General features: G+C 53.6%; 1 protein-coding gene across 1 annotated transcript; it reads right to left on the bottom strand.

Moving 5' to 3' along the window:
• Positions 1–106: 106 nt before the first annotated feature.
• NCLIV_049500 (hypothetical protein) lies at positions 107–9,350 on the bottom strand (the record flags this gene model as incomplete). The annotated part of the gene is made up of 16 exons (XM_003884502.1): positions 107–163; positions 518–671; positions 876–958; positions 1,521–1,707; positions 2,313–2,677; positions 3,103–3,183; positions 3,286–3,413; positions 3,873–3,959; positions 4,513–4,558; positions 4,864–4,947; positions 5,555–5,704; positions 6,071–6,217; positions 6,504–6,756; positions 7,432–7,556; positions 7,945–8,670; positions 9,327–9,350. 16 exons carry the CDS (start codon positions 9,348–9,350, stop codon positions 107–109), a joined length of 2,697 nt encoding a protein of 898 aa, XP_003884551.1.
• Positions 9,351–14,297: the final 4,947 nt, after the last annotated feature.

Raw genomic sequence — 14,297 nt, 5'->3', positions numbered from 1 at the left:
GCACGCCTGTTGTTTATCGACGCGCAAGAGTGTAAATTCTTTTTGGAAAAACCTTTCCCCGCGCCAGGGAGAAGTGTAGTCGGCGGAAGATCGAAGTGGACATGCTTTAGAACTCGAATGTGGACTTGGCGAACATGGCCCACGGAAACTTGAGGCGCAAACTCTGAACAGCAAAACAAAAACACATTCGAGTCCCGTTCCTTCGCCGCTGTGGCCGCACATGCGTACGAGTACGCATTTGTTTTCTTTGCCTATGCAATGTATACATGCATAGCCCTATATAAACACACTGTCAAAGGATCGATACAGGGTTGCACGCCGTCTCCTCTCTCCCTAAACGTTTACACCTCTCTCTACATATAGGTGTATATACTGGCATTCATGTCGACGCCAGCGGAACACCTGCGCACGGCTAAATATATGCGTGCATGTGCATGCATCGGATTTCGGAACATCATGCCTCAGACTCGTGGCGCCTCGCTCCAGCTTCCGAGACTTCCGGGTGTGGACAACTCACCTTGTTGAACAACTTCTCAATCGGCACCTCATACTTTTTGCAGAAAGCAACCGTGATGCGCGGATCCATGTAATTGATCTTGGATGTTCCCAGGGCGACCGTTTTGTTGTCGTCTTTCAGTTTAATTTTCAAGAGATGGTCTGCTCGGCGTTTCCTGAGCACACATTCACACGATCGTACGCAAGGTCTTGCTGCAGTTCCCTTTCTCACCAAGCGCAGGAAGACCAGGTGTGCACGTGCCCTCTCTTGCATATCAATGTATATACACCCCGTGATGTACAGTTTATTGGAACGTCTGTGTTTTTTACATTTTTTGCCTTTGATTTTGATCTCCGAAATAGGACGCTTTGGGACGTACAGCAGAGCCTGAAGACGACGCGCACACACGTCCTCTTTCATGCCGTCTCTGACGTTCGTTTTCCTCGGATTGCCTTGGAAATCCTGAAAAGAAAAGAAAAACAGCACTTGGCCTCTGCCGCGTCTCTCCACTGCGCACTCTCGCTTCGGTTTTCCCATCCAAATTTTGCCCGCGGGGACTTCAACTTCTCAATGCGGCCTAACCCCCAGGCCCCAGAGGCAGCCCCTTGGCGTGCCTGCTCTCACGGAAAGCAGATTCAGCTACAGACAACATGCATATCTCTATCGATCTCTCCACCTATGCGCATCCATGGGTTTGTCTTTATGCCGCTGTCTTGTTTTCTCTTTCTGTTTCTCTCTCCGTCTTCTGGATCACTCTCTGCTGTCCCTTGGCAGGGGAGTGTAGCAGCTGATCTACGGCCTCCAGGAGCTGGAAAAAGGTCCATCTTCCTATAGCGTTTCCCCTGCGTCTCGTCCTTTTTCCTTTCCGACGATGCGTGTAGGTTAGGTTCAATGCCGAAGGTGGAGCTCCTGCCGCCTTCTTGTCTCCCCGTTTACATAGGCACGTCTCCATCTACATACATCTACATATCTATATACATCTGCATACATATGTGTGTGTGTTTGAATGTTGCTTGTCTCTCACCTTAACATCAGAAATGTAGGTGAAATGCTCTTTTCTCTTTGATGGCGGTTTCTTGAGATATGCCAGATATTCTTCACATTCGCGAATGTCCTCGTCGAGCATCAACTGCTGGTGTTCCATCTTCTGCATGCTGGCCGCATGCTGCTTCGGCACGCTTCTTTGATGGTTGCAGAGAATGGCCACAGCTCTGGAAAAGAACAAGCGGAACCCAAAAAGCGACACAAAAGACATGAGCAGAATCAAAGACGCCCTGCGCACACGGCGAGAAGCACATCTCTCTTCACACACATACGTTCATCTATATCATCACATCCATCTGCATTTTTACGTAACCAAAAGTGTATCGAAGCACGACCAATATCCATGTCTATGTGTGGATGCATACAGCCGTGAATAGGTTCATGCATGCAACGGCGCTAGGGCGCCGCAGCATGTGACCTGTAACCCCGGTTTCCGATCTCCACAAGAGACACCCTTTGTCTCCTTCCCTCTGTTTCGCATCCACCGGAGTCCACACCAGAAGAATCACACTGTGGCACGTGCACTCCAGAGCGTGCCTTCAAAGCCTGCTCTCAGACGGACACAGAGAACGAGAGAGACGAAGCGACAGCTCGACAGCAAGTTGCACACCGAGAGCAGAAAAAGCGAGTCGGAGCAATGTTCCAGAGCACCTCCAGGGACAGAGATCTTTGCAGATGGCTGTTCGTCACACCTGGGAACCGGACTTTTTCAGGCGACTGAGAACGCATCCACTCGTATCGAGTGCATCGATTTCCTCTCCTTGCCTCTCACCGGTTTGCGTCGTTGTAGAACTGGACCAGTTCACCCACGTTGCTGATATCGCATGTGATGTTTCGCAGTTCCTCCTCTCTCTTCTCATCGTTCTCGGGCTTCACGGGACGCGCTTCTTCCTCCACTTTGACTGAAGCTCTCCGGGCGGGAGGCACGTCCTCGCCGGAAGCCGTCTCTTCTTTTGTCTCCGTTTTGTCCTTCTTCGCCTTGTTCCCCGATTTGCCGCCCTGCTCTGCACGCATCGCGAGCGCCTCGTCCAGTTTGCGCAGCTCATTCTGCAAAGTGATCGACGCGTTGTAGGTGCGGAAAACCTTCGCAGATAAGCCGGGCATGAACTGGCGTAGGTGGTTGTTCAGCGCCGCACTCTAAATGCAAAAAAAGACAAAAACGAGGCGGGTCGGGACTCATGCGGCAGCACGCGACGGCCGAAAACGCCAAAGCCGGAAAGAGAATCTCACACATATCCACACTCTACCTGCCTCACACGCACACGCACCAGGACATATCCGCAACTGTACATTGACGGAGAGGGATATATGTCGATTGAAGGACATGCATGGAGACACCTCTATCCACCTGTGGGTCCGGTTCTCTATCGATGCTTCTGTATACGAATAGATGCATGCAGGACACGGCAAAATCGAGAGAGGCATGCAGCAGCCGGGGAGCGGCCGTTAGAGAGACACACCGGCGACTAAGGGAGACGCAAGCAGAAAAACGGAGTAGACTCGGGAGAACAGCGTCACCAGGGGGAGGTGAAAAAGCTGCGCCTGCCTGTCGAAGAACCTACGTTGATTTTGTCGAACACGTCGTCCTCGAGTTTCTTGCCTTTGCAAAAACCGACAATGTTCTTGAAGACTTGCGGATGAACCTGGATCGACACCGAGAGGACGCCGGAAACGCAAATTCGGCCTGCGAGGAAGAGCCTCTGTCTCTGAATCGCAGCAGAAGGGGGGGGGGGGGCTTTTCTTACCTTCACTGTGTTGAAGTAACGAATCGAGTCTTTGCCTAGGAAGTCGAACGTCACTTCTTGCTTCTCTGTATCGAAAGTCAGGTGCTCAACGCGCAACGAGCAGCACCCCACAGTGTCCGCCTCTTCGTCTGCGAAAAAAGGGCGCGGCACGAAACACCGCCGCGCTTTTATGTCTTTGGGAAAGAGCAAACACTGACTCCGCGCGGCTCGCCCCCTCAGAGAACCCCCCCTCTTTTCCGCTGGAAACACAACGCCGAGGAAACCTGCACAGTCTGCGTCCTGCAGTCGAGGCAGAAGAGAGACTTCTCCACTCGCGAGGACAGCCTCCCCGCAAAAGCCGAGAGAAGAAGCCCAGAAGGCGAAACGAGCCTCACACAGGGAGGACGCGAGAAACACACATCGGAGACGACCAAGAGGAATCCGCAGAAAAAGCACTCGAGAGCGAAGAACCGAACGGCGGAAAAGCGATCTGAACTTGAAGTCGAACCGATACACCAGCCAGGCGCGCTCAGGGCCCGTGGCGCACTCTCCGCAGTTGGTAAACCGAGCAGCCGGCTGAAGACGCGGCTTGACAGCGACAAAGTTACCTGTGTCTTTTTCTCCACCGACTCTCAGAGCCAAAACATCGATGAGGTACGTCGCCGTGCCCAGCTGCCGGTCGAGCGAGTTCGTTGCTGAAGTCAGAAGGACCGCATAGAAGGACAGAAATCGGATGCGCCGGCAAAATGCACGTATACCCACGTGAGTTCGACGTTCGGCTACAGTCACCCCGAAGCATGGGAAACGGGCTGAGTGTCTCGCACAGAACAAAGAGACGCTCTGGGATGCATCTCCAAATTCTCCATGCATTCGCGAATGTGAATATGCACGCCCATCCTTCTCTGAGCATGCACCCGCACATAGAAGGGACGCGCAGCCTCCAGCCAGTCCCGGGGCAACGGATTTCGCACCATACGGCTCTCTAACTGCATGCACGAAACATGCGTACGGATGTTCAAATACTAAAGCGACACGGCGACCCGGCGCGAGCCTTCCATTAAACGCAAAAAAGTTCAGACGAAATCGTAACATAAAAATGTACTTGTACAGATATATACGAACATTTACATCATTTACATATCTGCATATATATATATATATATATATATATATACGTATATAGGTCCACATGCAGGTACGACTCGTGTGTTGTGATTGCGCGCATTGAGGAAAGAGAGTTGCCCGTACATTCCAACTTTTTGAAGTAGTCCTGGCGAATCCTGTCGACATGCAGCTGAAAAAAAAACGAAGAGAACAGCGAGATGACTCCTCACCATTCCTTTCCTTCCACGCCGCGAGAAGCCCACTGCGGTTTTTTCCCCTCCTTGTCCAGTCCCTTGATCTCCTCCTTTCTCTTCACATAAATGGATATATATATGTATGTGTGAATTTCTATGGAGAGATATGTGTAAGGATCTAGGGCGTGCATCTTCTCGCTTGACATCTCTGCATCTATGCCAGTATATATATATATATATATATATGCAGCCTCTTTCGGATTCGCCGCCGAACAGCTATCTATCCTTTCTTGTGACTCACCTTGAGTTTTCTGGCCTTTTCGTATTTGAGGAAATCCTGTTGGCCTTTGAACTTGGACTGCGCTGCAAGGTACATGTACTTCACCTGAGAAAAAGGGAACCGCGAGTTGACAATGCGCAGCGGATTCACTCGGCGTTTACATGGCAAAACACAGCACTTGCAAGCGGAGCAAAAGCATATCGCTCTCGACGCGCTTGCTGGTCTAACCTTTACAGAAAACAAAAAAGTGAGAGGGTTTCGACTCCACGCCACAGCTCCCCACGCACTTTCCACGCATGCAGAGAGCCTTTTCAGCGAACGGCGAACTGTCGCCTCAACTTCTTGCCGCCGTTCGAACACGGATCTCTAGCACACACATCTCCCTAAAGATACACACGTCTCTATGTATAGGGTTATCTAAATGCATGTATACAGGTTTTTGCAGGCGTGTAGTTACATATACGGATGTGCTTGCACGGATGTATGGGGACGCGGTATGTTGGTGACACGCGTCTCGCTCCACCGTGAAGTCTTTCTCTGTTCTTCGCGCTGTGTTGACTCTCCGATTCGCTGTGGACAGAGACACTCCGGCGAGATCGACCTGTCAAGAGCAAGATCTCCGGAAGGACTTCGAAAAGCGGGGCAGAGACTGTCTGTTTTCGCCGTCGGCGAGCGGTCTGGGGCGCTTTGCTGCGCTTTCGTCTCCACCTACTTGGTCGTTGATGGAGTCCCGATAGAACGCCAACCAGGTGACGGAATTGTCGTGGAAAACGTCCTTCCACGCGTGCCCGGGAAGCGCCACGCGCGGCACTGGCGCGTCTTCGGCGAGATTCAAAATGACGTCGTAGGAGAAGATGCGCCGCTGAAGGGTACAGGAAAGAGAGGCGCAGAGACGGTCGACGCGAGAAACAAGGTAAGGAGACAGGATAGAGAGGTGAGAGAGGGAGAGACGCGCGAAGAAGAGGGTGGAGCCGACCGAGGCGGCGAGAAGGCAAAGAGACAGGAGAGAAGAAAGCGCCGCCAAAGAGAGAGGCGCAGAACTTGGCGAAGACCGACGTAAGTAGGCAGCCGAGAGAGGCACAGTCGAGCAGAGCTCGAGGCATACGAGTGACTAGGAGAAGGCAGAGTGAGACGAAAACGACACCGGTGGAAACAGTTGGAGGAAAGAGGAGAGAGCAAACGCAAGAGAACACGGAACAGGGCGAAAGCGCGAGGCAATTCTGTTCACCTTCAGCATGCCTTGCTTCGGATGTTCTCCTCGGCCGCGGAAGAGCCCCGGAGGCTCTACCCGAGTGTTGCCAACTTTCTCGCGGATGAAGTCGACAAGAGCGTACGCGTATGGAGCCGCTTCTTGAAGCTTTTGTTGTTTCACAACCTGCAAACAGGACCAAGGAAACTCTCCTGAGAGATGACGGTCCTTCGGCAGCTGACCTTTACGCGGGGTCAAGCACGAAGACATCGGAGGAGAACCTGGTGCAACGGCCTCCGCAGCGCACGGACAACCCCCCGCGCGAAGGACCGATCCTCGTCTGGGTGGATCTGTCCTTTCCCTTAAACGTTTTGAACGGTTCAGGAAACTCGTACGCGTTTGATTCTCTTCTCCCTGCTAGTCCCTGGCTGACCTTCGCCTTCCGAACCGGCTTGCACGCCATACTGCTTACCTCTTTTTCTTCCTTAGTCATTTCCTTCTTCAGCTCCTTCTGCTTGTCCAGATACTCTTTGATGGGCGAGAAGTCGCAAGCAGCGAAGCCTGCCAAACGCTCGCCGCTCTTGTACTCCGTCGCAAGCTTGGCCTCAGCGTGGCCTTCATCGCGAAGGATCGGGTGATCTTTCGGCAGATTCCTCAAAAAGGCTTTCCAGAAATTCTCGATGAAACGAGGCTTCGTCGCGTAGTCGCTCTCCAAAACTCCACACCTGGACACAGCACCAATACCATAACAAAAATATAAAAGTCTATACACAAATACACACGCGTATGTAGATATGCTTAAATACATGCATTGTGGATGGCGTATAACCGAACTTACGCTCCTCTGTCTACATGAATATTTCTGCATCACGTTTACCAGAAAACTATGCTGAGGAGTGCTTCCCTGGCATTTTCTAAAACGCACAGTTTTGCCGCCCAAAGTCGCTCACGACAGCATACAAAGGACAAAGCGACGCGCTCGATCTGTTCACACGTGAGCTGCGCTACCACCGCAACTGACAGTGGACACGACCTTTGCGCATGCATACCTCTCTACACACACACATACAACAGGACACGCTTGAATGTCGGCCAAAGCACAGTGCACACTCCCCAGAAAAAGGCTGTCCCTAGAAACCTGGGAATCTGAGTCCAGCTTCAGGCGTCGTCTCACCGGTATTGCACATATAATTATATATACGTGAATGCATGCACAAACACACACAACTGTGTAGGGATGTGAGTACGCAAAAGAGACGGAGACAAGAACGGCAGGACTGGAAGGAGCTGTCGAACGCGGGTAAATCGAGAAGCTGCAGCGCGTGAACGGCCGCCTCAGGTAGACCCGCCAGAAAAGTGAGAGAGTCGAAACCTTATCGGAACAGAGAAGCGACGCTTACCAGTAATTGGCGACTTCCTCCGCTTCAGGAGGCAAAGACACAGGCTGGCCGTTGTACTTGATTTGTGTGCCATGGGGCTCGTAGGGCGGCGCAAACATCAGACCGTTGTGCTCGAGGTAGGTCCACTAGAAACGAGACACAAGACAGAAGAGACACCTTCGCATCGACTCCACACTGAGGAGACACCCCACGAAAAGCGGCTGGGAAGGCGCAACTGGGGACAGGTCTAGACCTCTCGCGTTCGCGAGATCCCGAGCACGGCGGGCAGGCACCTGCTGCATGCAGAGCGCACAGCATCTCGGAACACCGCACTGGAAAGGGAAAACACACAAGGGAGCGCGAAAAGCCGGGCGAGTTTCGCCCTTGTCCGCGAGTTTCTCGGCAGCCGAGGCCGCCTTCCCCTGCGAAACCGTCGAGCGTTGTCTTCATCTTCTGTCTCCTTTCCTCCGAGAGGGACGACAGCTGGGGTTCTGTCCGCTGGTTCTCTGTCTTTCCTTTGCGGGCGGCCCTCACCTGCTTTTCCTGTTCTCGCTCGATCTCCGCCTCCGTCCGCTCCCACCATCGATTGATCGGTTCGAAGTTCTCCTCCGTCTTCACGTATTTGTTCACGCGCTTTTTGGGCACACTGGCGACGCCTGCGGCGCGGGGCCCCGTCCCCTTTCCATCTCCGCCTCTGTTGGGCGATCCGGGGCTTTCCAGTTTCACCTTTCCCGCGCCTCCGTCGATGTCTCTCTTGGTCTGACGCTCCGCTCCGTCGGCCTTCGGCGTCTCCTTGTTCTCTTGCGGGCCTTGCCCGTGCCCCGCGGCTCCAGCTGTCTTTTCCGCCTTCACGCGCGGCGCGGCAGAGCCCGCGCCCGTATCGCCTCCGACCGCGGTCGCGCCGGCGGCAGACGCTGCCTCGGCCCCAGGCGGAGGCAGCGGACTGTTTGCGTCCCGTTCCTCGTTTGTCTTTCCATTCAAAAGTGAGGGCGAGTTGCTGGCAGACGAAACAGACGCGCAAGAGCGGCCGATGGCGACAGTCTTCTTCTCGGCCCCTGCGCCGGGAGAGGCGGGAGAGGAAGCGTCTGTTTTGACGTTCGGGGACAGCGCAGCCCCTGGAGATAGCTTGATTAGCGAGGGAGATTCACTGCTACTGAGAGGCGCCGGAGACGCGAGTGAAGCCTCTGAAGAGCGACGAGACCGCTTCACCTTCTGTGAGAGCGGAACATCTTCTTCTGACGAATCGTCGTCCGTCAAGAGCTGCAAACAGAACGCGGGTGAGCGTGAACAGACCACGGAAACAGAACAAAAGACGAGGTGAAGATCAAGGACAAAAAGAAGCACGAGGATAGAGCGAGGAGGAGGAAGAGACGAAGACGAGCGAAGAAGAGAAAAGAAGAACGGAACAAGAACAAGAAAGGAGACGAGAACAAGAAAGGAGGAGGCGAGAAGGACATGAAAAAAGAAGAGAACAAGAGAAGAGGAGTCGATGAGACCAAGCAGAGAACACGAAGAAAAATGAGGGAATATGGACCGACGAGAAAAGATGGAAAGGAAAATAGAGGAGCCACCAAGAGGCGAGCCGCAGGGACAAGGTCCGAGTTATCAGTTTCAGCTCCTTGGCGGCTATGCGGTGCGATGCACGAGAGGGGGCGAGCACGGGGCAAGACAGTCACGCGAAAAATACGCGCGCTAAGGTGAGCGCACTACGAGAAAAGACTGAGAAAGAGTCAGGAGCGGGAAGAGACTCTAGCGCTCCACAGCACGGATCCTCAACTTGACGAGAGAGCGGAACGACACTGAAGAGAGTGCGACAGCCTGAAGAGCGAGGATCGAGCACGATACACGCATGCACACAGGCCGAGAAATAGAGACAGAGACACTTTAGGGAGCACAACTACGCAGCGCGAACTTACCACGCGGCGCTTCCCAGGAGTCATCGTGGGAGAGGAAGGGACCAAAACGAAGGAGAGAACGTGAAAGAACGGTCTTCAGAACAGGCTTGACGGTCGCGAATAAAACAAACGACAGGGATGGAGAGAGGGAAGAAGTGAAAGAGAGGGAAACAGAAAGAGGGAGGGCGAGAGGACGGCTGGCGCCGCCACGAACGATGAATCGGCAATGGAGAGAAGAGGCGATGGACGCGGGAAGGGACCCTTTGGATGGGTAAAAAAAGGAGATGTGGGGAGGGTAAAGCCAGGGCTGAACGACGAAAAACGAGAGAAACGGAAGATGCAATACGTGGCCCGAAGACGAGAGGAAACGGTGTGTTCTTCTCGACGCGCCGCAAAAGATGAACCGACGCGGGAGCGTGTGAAGGGTGGCATCGACAAGAGGGGAAACGAGGCGGACTCGGACGTGTTCCGTTTCAGAAGACACGGATTTTCTACTAAAGAGTGCCGGAGGGGTGATGCGTAACGACGCCGAAAACGAATCATCCGACTGCGTCTTGGACGATCCAACGAGAGGAAAAGTTGCGGTTGCAGACGAAGGGAAAGGCAGGGCGGAAGACGAGTGGAAGAAGATCCAGTTGTCTGTGGAGAGAGATTTTCTGTGGAGAAACAAAAACTGCGTAGAAAAAAGAGGAGAAACAACGGTTCGAGAAAATGCGCGTGGCAAACAGACCTGCCCGACGGGACGTGGAAACAGAAGACGGAGCTTGCGCCTTCGCAGCCAAATTGCCAGCAAAGAAAAGCGACAAAGATCTGCTTCCAAAGGAACAGGAGAGACTGTGTGGACGGAAAAGGAGAGAGAAGGAAATTGAGCGAGTCTGCAAGTGAGAAGGAGGGCTGAGAAAAGAGGGAAAAAGAGCATGCAAGCAGGCGCCGATCTCGCTCTACATACGTATCTCGACAGGCCAGCGTGAACAGACCGGCTCGAGTGGATCTTTTGAGGGGGCGACGCTGGCGCGATCGGAAGGTTCGGACCGAAGGCATTCGCCACAGACAAGGGGGAAACGCCTACGCTTCGAAAAAACAGAGGGATCCTGCACGCCAAAACCTGGAAAGCCATCCCGAAGCTGTCAGGAACTCGCCAGTGTCCCCGGTTCCTGTGACAGGGGGGGGGGGGCAAATGAACGGGACGAAACTGCAGGGAAATTGAGATTTCAGAGAACGCAGGAGACTCGCAACTTGCTCCAGAAAAAACGAGAATCCAGGCGAGTCAAGTGGTTGGGGATCGCCGCCGATCCATTCGTGCCGTACGGACATGCCAGCGCGACACGCAGCCTTCCTGACGAACGGCGAACAGGGAAATGATGAACAAACTCCCGGCAAACAGCGCTCAGCCACAAACAGATAAGCGGAAATGCGTGAGACACAAGGAATCTGAAAGAAGGGAGGGTCAAGCATGTCTCGCCGCAGGACGCCCAACGCGTCTCGTTCGATGTAGAAGGGCAAGTACAGCTGCCGTACTGTTTTAGGGTGCGCACCACAGGTCAGGGAAGGGCGAAAAACCGAGTGCGGCACTCCAGCGATTTCGACACAGCAAAGGCATAGGAGCTTAGCTCCAGCAGTTCTGTAAGAAATGGTCCACGGCCAAAGAAGGAGAGCTACGCATGCCCGAGCGCAGAGAAACGTGAATGCGGCCGTGGGCGGAAACGGGAGGTTCAGACCACGAAGAGAACTGAGAGCGCAGCTTGGCATCTTTTTCAGCCGCCGATTCGGAACTCATCTAGATGTTTGGACCTGGCGGATACACACCGGAGGCGCAGTTGCCTTGTCCACGCTTCGGTCTTGCGATTGTCGTGCTGTGCCGAAGGGAGCAAACCGACCTGTTGGGAGCGCCAAGTGTGTCTGGGATCGTTTTCCTTCATGGCACCGAGCGCCACGTTATGGACGTCTGCCTGTAAACGCATCGTGTCGTATGACACAGGAGCCTGTGAGGCAGAGAGGATGTCTTTTGAGCGGATTGGAACTGCTGCTGGACGAACGCTGTTTACGCCGCACTGGCGTCTGCGGAAGTTCCACAGCGGAGAGAGAGAGAAGGAAGGCCAGGTGATGCCAATCAACCGCTCAATGCAACGGTACAGACTGTGCACAACTCCTTCAGTTGAACTGAGGGGGGGAGTCACGTAGAGACAACCCGGATGAATTGAGTATGTCTGTGCATCTAAGTTGGTCGGTTTCGTTTGGGCTCCGGAGCTTCGAACCTGCCTACGTTTTCACCGTTGTCGTTCCAGGCGGCCCAAAAACGCCGTTTCCCCCGTGCTTTCACCCCCCTTGTGCTGTGTCCCCTGTGTCGGCATCGAAAAACGCGTGCTTGGTGTATCGTTTGGACACGGCCGCTTCCAGTGCTGTGTCTCCAACGAGGGTTTTTACCGCATGTCAAAGATCCCCGTTCTTCTTTTGTCGGGCGTTCAAACAGAAGGAAGCAAACGCGGCTTTCGCGCGCGTTATCAGAGACAAGGTGAATCAAACGGGGCAGTCCGACGACGCGGTGCCTTCCCCATTTTGCTGTTTGTGTCATGTGGCAGCGGAACCGAAGAGTACCCCGACCTTCCCTGAATTCGGTGCGCTACAAAACACGAGCGGGATACATGGTATGCCTGGACCCCTGCCAGGTGTACACTTTGCTTTTTATCTGAGTTTCCATGCAAATACAAGCACAGTGGGAATACCGTGCGTGACCACAGACGGAACACGACATGACCAATGAGACGCCTTCATCCGAGGAAGCAAGAGCTTGGCCCTATTTCTCGCTTTCTTCTGTCAATCAGCTAGTGGTACGAAAGGACACTAGGCTTTTGTAAACACCACAGATGGACTGGTCGAGGCGGCTCTTCCTCGCGTGTTCGCTGAGGGTCCTGTTAACTGCTCCGATAACGACTGGGCACTGTCTCGTGGCTTTCACGGAGAGCTGTTTTTTAGCTGGATTCTTGGGAGGGTTTTAACACCTGCTGCTCGACGCACGCCTTCGTTGCCAAGGAGGTTGACTCTCTTGCAACGCAACCAGAGAGGCTAGAGCGGAACACCGCCTCTCTTTTCCGACAGCGCCCTCCAGCGACGCTTCGTTTTCCTCTAGACGCTTCTCCCCTCACATGCACCTGCATTCTCAGACCTCGAAGCAACAGCCGCCGATTTCTTCTTCTGGATTCACCGTTCTCGCAGATTCTATAGTTTAACCGCTACTCCGGGGACTGTATATTATGTACTTACGGTAGTCCTATCACGCCTCTTCTTCCAAATCCCACATATAAGATCATCGAATACAACGGTATGCTCCTGAATGTTGCCGTTCAAGGTGTAAACAAAGGACTCCTTACCTTAAACTGAGGTCAAGTAGGTACAAATCGTACGATTAAGTATACCCATCTGTGCACCAAAGTTGATACTCGGTCATATATTTGACACGCTAACTTCCCGGCGAAACATCCCTTTTGTTTGAAACACACTTCCCTCGAAACCCTGCGAACAGGATAGAACTTGCATCCAATGAACAGAGATTATAGCCCTCGCGAGCGGCGCAAACTTGCCTGGCTGTGCCTTTTTGAGCTCAAACGGCCTCCAGAGGTGGGGAGGTTTTCGTTGCCTTGAGAACCGGTGGAGGCGCGAGGGGGCAAGCACAGACGCAGAGACCAAGTACCTTTTCTCCCACGTGCTAGCGTAAAAATCTAGAGAGACGCCGCGAGAGCACCACGTCAATTGCTTTTTCCTTCTGTTTCTGCACATCAGCGACACAAAGGGGGGGGGGGGGGCGTCTCGCGCGCTGTTTTTCACTGTTCCTCGCCAGGCCTTCTGCGATGGCAGATTCCCTTCATGTGTGTTCCTGCTTTCGTCAGATGAAAAACCATTCCTCCGTTTTCCCATTCTTCATGCGACGCGCAAAGAACCCTGTCTGCCTCGCATGCCCTTCACACGGATGCCTTCTTTCAAAAAGAGACAACGCCAACAAACACGTCTACACCCTTGGGTTAGTGTAGGTCCTACAGCGTTATAATTAAATATGGCCCAAGAAAAATACATCTGATCTATCTGGAAAACCGATTCTTTTCCGGAAGTGTGTTCCAACACGCGGCCTGACGCCGTCCGGCGTGTCTCCCCGCCCAGAGAGCGTCTCTGTCGAGATCCTTACTGTGTCGCTCTCTCGACACACGCAGCCAGGTAGTCTAGCGCGAATTCCTATCTTCTTCTTAGGGCGGGCCCTCTCCGTTTCTCCTTTCGCTCACTTTCTTCGTTTCCTTTGCCGCTAACCTCGGTTTTCGCTCTCTCTCTCCCAAACCGAAGTCACGAGTCCGGTGCTGTCTCCTACCCCCGGGCGCCTCGTTTGAGGAACCCGAGTACAACGCGTCGGCCGACACTCAAGCAAGACACACATATCGATACCTCTATCTGTATGCGTGTATATCTTCTGTTTAGATCCAGCGATATGTGCATTTTTTAGGGTGGATCTCGCGGCATCCTGGGATCGTTATTCCACTTTCGTTCTCTGTTATCCTCTGTTTTGGTCCAGAACGCCTCTCTTTGTGGACATTGAGACTCTTGTTGCTCCGCACGGCTCCCTCTTGCACGCGCTTCCCTTCTCAGGGGATTTCCAGACTTTTCCCCCGGTCTTTTTCTCCGGCGTGTGGACTCGCCGATCCCGTTAGGTCTCCCCGACACCGTTAGGTCTCCCCGACACCGTTAGGTCTCCCCGACACCGTTAGGTCCCCTCGTTAGGCCTGTTGGTGCAATCTACCAGCGTCAGCGCCGAGCTGCTGTCTTTCTGGCGCCGTCCACCTGCTCGGACCCGGAGACTTCGCTTCGTCCTTTGTCCATGTCCCCTCGTTTTCTGTTTTCCTTCTCGACGCATTCTTCTTCTCGCGCGACCCCGCAAGCGCGTGTTGGCTGCTTCAGGTCTCCGTTTCGTGGCGTCTTCGTCCGTTCTTGATTTCACCTTTCCGCTTCTCC

Source organism: Neospora caninum, chromosome X, assembly GCF_000208865.1.
Source record: "Neospora caninum Liverpool complete genome, chromosome X".
Taxonomy (NCBI): Eukaryota; Apicomplexa; class Conoidasida; order Eucoccidiorida; family Sarcocystidae; genus Neospora; species Neospora caninum.
This window is presented reverse-complemented; position numbering and strand designations above follow the sequence as displayed.